This window comes from Nansenia antarctica (assembly GCF_963989245.1).
Source record: "Nansenia antarctica genome assembly, chromosome: 3".
NCBI lineage: Eukaryota > Metazoa > Chordata > Actinopteri > Argentiniformes > Microstomatidae > Nansenia > Nansenia antarctica.
The window spans coordinates 72,251,582-72,259,081 of NC_137688.1; the positions used below are offsets into that span (position 1 = coordinate 72,251,582).

Below are 7,500 nucleotides of genomic sequence, written 5' to 3' on the forward strand. Positions count from 1 at the left end.
GGTCGGCCCGGTGCCAGCCGCTCGCGGGAGTCCCAGCGGGGGGGACGGCGGTGGCATGGAGAACGGGGGGGCGGGGAGGCCGGGGGGGGGGCCGGGGGGAGGAGGCGGAGGAGGAGGAGGAGGAGGAGGGTCCTGAACAGTGGAAGTCGCCCCGTCGACCCCTCCACAGAGCCGTACTACGTAGAGTGAGTGGTCTACTGATGTTGACTTATTCAGTGGTTTGACATTCTGTTGACGCGGTTAAATAAAGGTCAGATCACCACTAGAGGGAGCTGTGTGGCTGCAGTAAAGGTCAGATCCACTAGAGGAGCTGTGTGCTGCAGTAAAGGTCAGATCCACTAGAGGAGCTGTGTGCTGCAGTAAAGGTTAGATCCACTAGAGGAGCTGTGTGGTGCAGTAAATGTTAGATCCACTAGAGGAGCTGTGTGCTGCAGTAAAGGTCAGATCCACTAGAGGAGCTGTGTGCTGCAGTAAAGGTCAGATCACCACTAGAGGAGCTGTGTGGTGCAGTAAAGGTTAGATCCACTAGAGGAGCTGTGTGGCTGCAGTAAAGGTCAGATTCACCACTAGAGGAGCTGTGTGCTGCAGTAAAGTTTTAGATCCACTAGAGGAGCTGTGTGCTGCAGTAAAGGTCCACTGAGTTCAGCCGTTCGGCTTTTTCCATCACAGCTGTACATTTCTGGAGCTTATGTCCTGTAATATGGGCAATAATAATGTAATATGCTCTATCAAACACTGTTCTACTCTGACAGGCTTCAAATCAAAACTGAAATCATGGCTGATAGATAACCAGTCATGTGACCACTGACCACATATAGCCCAAAAAAAATTCTGAATATGATGTAATATTTGATGTAATGTTTTCTTGAGTGAAATGTGTGATGTTTTTATGTCCTGTAGTTCTGTTCTATGTGATATTTTTATGTCCTGTAGTTCTGTTTTAAATAGTTTAGAACATCTGAGGCTGTGGAGATTTGAGTGTCGTCCGCATAGTTGTGGTAGGCAATTTTGAGCTTTTTTATGATGTGTCCCCAATGGAAGCATGTAGAGATTGAATAGGAGGGGGGCCAAGGATCGATCCTTGGGGAACCCCACATGTCATTTTAATTTTGGTCAAAATTAAAGTTGCCAATGGAGACATAGTAGCTTCTGTCCTGTAGGTAGGGTGTAAACCAGTTTGGGACAGTGCCTGAATGTCCTACCCAGGTTTTTATTCTATCTATTAGAATGTCGTGGTCAACAGTGTCGAAGGCAGCGCTAAGATCTAGTAGTACAAAAACTGAGACTTTTCCGGAGTCGGTGTTTACGCGAATGTCATTAAGGACCTTAATAAGGGGCCGTAACCCATCTGCATCTAATAACACTGTGACACCGTCACCATGGCGACCACCAGACAGTGACGTGGGCGTCTCTCTGTTCCAGGCAGAGCTGCAGGACCACCAGCTGGACGGAGACGCCCGACAGACACCACTGTGAGTCCCTCTCCCTCCCTCCCTCCCTCTCTCTCTCCCTCACCTTCACCACTGTAAGACCCTCTCTCCCCTCTCTCTCTCTCCCTCTCCCACCCCCTTTCTCCCTCTCCCTCTCTCTCTATGTCTCACTCTCTCTCCCTCTCTCTCTCTCCCTCTCCTTCACCACTGTGAGCTCTCTCTCTCTCTGCCTCTAACTCTCTCTCTCCCTCTCTCTCTGCCTCTCCCTCTCCTCTCTCTCTCTCTCTCCCCTCTCCCTCTCCCCTATCTTCCTCTCTCTCTCCCTCTCTCTCCCTCTCCCCTCTCTCTCTCTCCCTCTCTTTCTCTCTCCCTCTCTCTCTCTCTCTCTCTCCCTCTCCCCCTCCCTCTCTCTCTCTGTAATATGTACTGTATATATTGATGATGATAATAATCAGATACGCAGATAGAGGAACAACAACAACAACATATTTTTGGTCCAGTGAGAGCTCTGTCTGCCCCTCAAGGCAGCATGCTGGAAAAGCTGCAGTGCTCTGTTGTGTCCAGGGGGGGGGTGCTGTCCACCAGGACCAGAGCTGCAGTGCTCTGTGTGTCCAGGGGGGGGTGCTGTTGAGCAGGCCCAGAGCTTGTGCCCTTCTGAAGGGCTTGGAGGGCCATTAGGCCTGGAACACTCTGCTGCATGTCTAATTCCTACATTTATGCATTAAGTGCCATCTGGCGATTGGTTGCGTCAGAGTGTGTGTGTGTCTCTCTCTCTCTCAGTTTTAAAACCTTCACTCTAGACAGGGTCACACACAAAGTGTAAACTCTCTCTGTCTCTCTCTCTCTCTCTCCCTCTCTCTCTCTCTCCCTCTCTCTCTTCCTCCCTCTCTCTCTCTCTCTCTCTCTGTCTCTCTGTGTCTCTATCTCCCTCTCTCTCTCTCTCTCTCTCTCTCTCTCTCCCTCCCCCCCCCCCCCTCCTCCAGTACCAGGGTTCTCAGGCCAGCCCACGGGGCTGGAGGGGGTCCAGGTGCGGAGCGTGCTGGTTAAGGGTCCGCGGGGGTTCGGCTTCAACATCGTTGGGGGCAGCCGGGAGGGAGAGTACCTGCAGGTCTACAGTGTCACACCTGGGGGGCCGGCAGCCCTGCACACAGGTACACATTTTAACCATTTATTTATGTCCACATAGAAAAAAGACATACAGGGACACAAATACTAACGTTGCAGTTACTACACAATCACAATTCATGGACCAGCGGCATAACTTTCTTTTTTTTTACACATTTCAGGGGTACAAGTAGCAGCGTCGCCGCCATATATGGCGGCTGCCAATTACAGCAGAGACAGAGCAGTACTTTGCAAGGCGTTAAGCCTTCTTTTTGGGCAGCCCCAGTTGTTGGAGCCCTCTTACGACCAACCTGTGTGTATGTCCTAGGCTGCCAAATATGAACACAAGCAGTCTGCATCTGTACCCTAGTTCTGAGATGGTATTCAGGAGAGGTTGGTACTTAATGACCTTGGTCATGAAGGCTTCCTCTAGGCTAGGGTCAAATGTGCAGGCTACCTCCAGAACGAACACCTCTCTAGATACTTCATTGACAACAACAACATCTGGTGTATTGGCAGACAAATGTGTAAAAGTGGCTGGGTTACTGCAGAGATGGAACATGGTGGGATTGACAAAGGAATGTTTGTACATTCTCACTGAGGTTGGAAAATGAGATATGTCCTTTACTATCAAGTCCACTATTCTATCATGACGTGCTATGTACATTCCCTTGTAAACATAACAGCCGTTCAAGATGTGAGACATTGACTCTATGACCTGTTCAGTGGTGTGATGCAAACAATGAGGAGCCAGAGTAGGAAACCAGATAGATAGGTTGAGTCTAGTGGGAAGGACTTTTACTGTGAATGTGACAATGTCCTCATTGAGCGCGCTGTTCTTGAAGAATGAATGAGAGACAGAGTGGTCAGCAGAGGGAAGACATGCAAGTTTTCCCTGAAGTTTTAGTCCAGTCCAGTGTTGCTGTTGTCGGTGTTGTTGTAGATCCGAGAGGATTTGCCTGGCCCCTGCAGATGTTAGCAGGTGACTGTTTCCACCATATGAGGCAGTTGCTCTGACGTGAACGAGGGGGGCTTGTATTGGTGACAGATTGATCATTGTAAATGGGTCAGGGTAAGTTGTTGTTATGGTTACGACTACGTTTGTTTTTATTATACACATGACAACGCACTCACAGCCAATCAGATAAGACGATTCCTGCCTGTCTGTCTGACTGCCTATCTGTCTCCCTGTCTCCCTGTCTGACCGCCTGTCTGTCTCTCCCCAGGTGACATCTTGGTGTCCATCGACCAGGTGTGTGTGCTTGGCTCCTCCCACAGCCAGGTGGTGGAGATGCTGCAGGCGGTGGGGGTGGGGCGGCAGGTGGAGGTGGAGGTGAGGAGGGGCTACCCTCTGCTCTACACCCCCGACGGCTGCCCCAAGCTGCCCCCCCCCCTCCCCCGCTGGGCTGTCCACCCGCCGCGACCCCCCCCCTCCCCCTCCCCCTCCCCCTCCCCCTCCCAGCCCCGACACCCCCCCCGCCCACCACCAGCCAGCCCCTCCCCCGGCGTCTGCCCTCCCTCCACCACAGCCCCTCCCCCCCAGCGCCACAACCTCAACGGTGGGGGGGTCCTAACCCCCCCCACCACCGAAGGGGTGGAGCCTACGGGGGCCCGGGGGCGGGGCTTATGGGGCTGGACGCCAACGGGAACGCCCCCTCCTCCTCCACGCCTCTCTTGGTGTTGTCGGCGGGTTCGTACGGCCACTCCAGGGGGAGGGGCCTCAGCTCCCAGGACACACCCCCCCCCGCCCGCCCCCCGCGCTCCCTGAGGGGCGTGGCCAGGCTGCAGGACCCCACCCTCGCCAGCCAGAGTGACAGCGAGGTGGTGTATGCTATCGGCTCGCACAGGTGAGACACACACACACATGTACACACGTATGCACACACACACACACACACACACACGTACACATGTATGCACACACACACACACACACACACACACACACACACACATACACACGTACATACACACACTCTCTCACACACACACACACACAAACATACAGACACACACACACACACACACACACTATCTGAGATCTGACCATCCCTCCCTCTCTCCCCGCAGGGCGTCGATGATCCGTAACCATAACAACAACTCCCTCTCGGCCCCCCGCCCCGCCCCTGGCCCCTCCCCCACCTCCCTGTGCTACGGCAGACAGCGACCTCTGACCTCCGAGAGCGACCTGTCCTCCTCCTGCACGCCCCCCCCCGCCTCCCGCCTGCCCCTCCCCCACTCCCCCAGGAGACCCTCCTCCTCCCCCGAGGGCCCGGGGGGCGGGGCCACGTACGTCCGCCCCCTCAGACCCCAGAGGACCTCCCTGCTGCTGCGGCCCCCCCCCCACCCCCGACAGCCCTCACCACCACCGCGCCTTCAAAGCCTTCCACAGCAGCTACACCAGCGGCAGCGCTAGCCCCATGTCCTCCCCGGGGGCCATGAGTCTGGGCAGCGGGGTGGGGGGGGGTGGGGACGGAGGGGGAGGGGGGGGAGGTCTGGATGGGGGAGGGGGGGGAGGGGTCGGGGGTATGAGCGGCGGGGAGCTGGTTCCCGTGGCGCTGGGGCGGTGTGAGGAGGCGGGGGGGGGGCAGGGCATGGGGTTCAGCGTGACGGCGGGGGGGCAGGGGGGCCGGCTGGCCGTGGTGAAGAGGGTCTGGGACCGGGCGCAGTGCCCCTCCCTGCAGCCAGGGGACGCCGTCGTCAAGATCAACGGAGCCGACGTGCAGAGTCTCAGCTTCGCACAGGTACTGAGGAGGGGGAGGTGGAGGAGGAGGGGGAGGAGGAGGGGAGGAGGAGGGGGGAGGAGAGGGGAGGAGGTGTGGTGATGTTCAGTGAGAGGGCTATGTAGATTTGTATCCCATTGTATCCCAATGGAAACATGTAGAGATTGAATAGAAGGGGTCCAAGGATTGATCCTTTTGATCATTTTAATTTGGTCAGATACAAAGTTGCCTATGGAGACATAGTAGCTTCTGTCCTGTAGGTAGGATCTAAACCAGTTTAGGGCAGTGCCCAAAATTCCTACCCAGGTTTTTTGTCTATCTATTAGAATATTGTGGTCTCAAAGGCAGCGCTAAGATCTAGTAGTACCTACTAGTAGAGACTCAGAAGTCTGTGAATGTCATTAAGGACGTTAATAAGGGCTGTTTATGTAGCCTGATTTGAAAGTCATCGAAGAGATCATTTTGGGTCAAATAATTGCTAAGTTGCTAAGTTCATGCTGTGTGTGTGTGTGTGTGTGTGTGTGTGTGTGTGTGTGTGTGTGTGTGTGTCTCTCCAGGTACAGAGGGTTCTGCAGGAACACACCAAGCAGGGAGAGGTGGTCTTACTGGTTTACAGAGGAGGTACGCAAACACTAACCCTTAACCCTAACCGTAACCGTAACCCTAACACAAAAACACTAACCCTTAACCTTAATCTCAGGATCAGTGGTGGTGTGTGATGTCATAGTGATGTCAGTGATGTCAGTGAGTCTGGTCGTCCCAAGCTTTCCACTCAGCTGTCATGGTAAATACTGTCTGTGTGGCCAAAATGTGTCAGAGTGATGTCATCAGGTCTTTCGCACGCCCTTGCTATGCCGATGTTAGCATTCTGGACAGATTCCGGACATTCTGGACATTCTGGACAGATTCCGGACATTCTGGACATTGCTGAGTAAACTTCCACAGGTTAATGACTGGGTTGTGTGCGAGTCAACTCAGGTACATCGCAGCGAGCGGTAGAGTTTACTCAGGAATGTCCTGAATGCTAGTGTCGGCGATTACATCATCTACTCAATCGATTACGGACACATTCTGGCAGCCCGGACAAATCTAGCTGGCTGGCTAGGTAGTTAGTTAGCTAGCTAGGTAGCTACCTAGGTAGTTTCAGTACATTCTTAATTCTTAATTCTGTCCAGAATGCTAGCGTCGGCATAGCAAGGGCGTTCGAATGACCTGATGACATCACCCAGACAGATTTTGGTTCCCCGGACAGCATTTGCCACGACAGAACCAGTTGAGTGGAAAGGCTGGGACGACCCAACTCTGATGTCACAGTGTTTGTCATGACACAGCCTCTAACCTCCATCTTCCTGTCAGTCTGTGATGTCATCCATGCTGTGATGTCATCCATGCTCTTCATCATGATCTTTTCTCTCTGTCAGGCATCTCCCCCCTCTCCCCCTCCCCCAACTCCCCCCGGAGACTCCCCCCTCCGCTGCTGCGGCCTCCCCCGCCCCCCGGAGCTGCCTCCAGCAGCAGCCCCCCTCCTCCCCTCCAGGCCCGGAGCCGGACCCCCTCCCCCCTCCCGCCCCCCCGCTCCATCGCTCCACCCCCCGCCCAGGCCCTGGTGCGCTCCTCCCTGGTCCAGAGCACCAGCTTCCTGGACTGCATCCCTGTCACGCTGACCCTGGAGCCCCGGGACTGGATGAGCCTGGAGGAGGGGGGGCTGGGGGGCCGCGGGGGGGCCGGGGAGGCCGCGGGGGCGGGGGTGGCGGCCCAGGAGGGGCCAGTGAGGCGGACGGTGGAGGTGGAGCTGAGGAGGAGGCCGGGGGAGGGGTTCGGGTTCGTCATCGCCTCGCAGGACGTGGAGAACGGGAAAGGTGAGGAGGACACGGCAGGGTGTGTGTGTGTGTGTGTGTGTATGTGTGCGTGCGCTGCACATTAAACAATCAATGGAATCAATAGGCAGCAGATTATCCGGGTTTAAGCCCTCCCTGCTACAGGGTTGTTAGCGGCTACGTTAGCGGCTACGCCCCCCAGGTTCTGTGTGTGTCAGGGCTGTTAGCAGCTATGTTAGCGGCTACGCCCCCCCCAGGTTCTGTGTGTGTCAGGGCTGCTAGTGGCTACGCCCCCCAGGTTCTGTGTGTGTCAGGGCTGTTAGCGGCTACGTTAGCTGTGTCAGGGCTTTTCTCTAAAGCACTCTGTCAGCTCTTCCCCTGACAGCAGAGCCCCCACCACTCTCAGGGGAGACTGCGTGCCATGCA

General features: G+C 55.2%; 1 protein-coding gene across 1 annotated transcript in view; it reads left to right on the plus strand.

The window, feature by feature from the left end:
• magixb (MAGI family member, X-linked b) overlaps positions 1 to 7,500 on the plus strand; it is a gene marked incomplete at both ends in the record, with an annotated part of 54,425 nt that overhangs the window by 31,320 nt on the left and 15,605 nt on the right. The window contains 8 exon segments of the mRNA XM_080527532.1: positions 2,414 to 2,581; positions 3,761 to 3,953; positions 4,127 to 4,381; positions 4,605 to 4,869; positions 4,871 to 5,000; positions 5,043 to 5,278; positions 5,815 to 5,878; positions 6,679 to 7,116. Coding sequence (XP_080383658.1) covers positions 2,414 to 2,581; positions 3,761 to 3,953; positions 4,127 to 4,381; positions 4,605 to 4,869; positions 4,871 to 5,000; positions 5,043 to 5,278; positions 5,815 to 5,878; positions 6,679 to 7,116 — 1,749 coding nt within the window.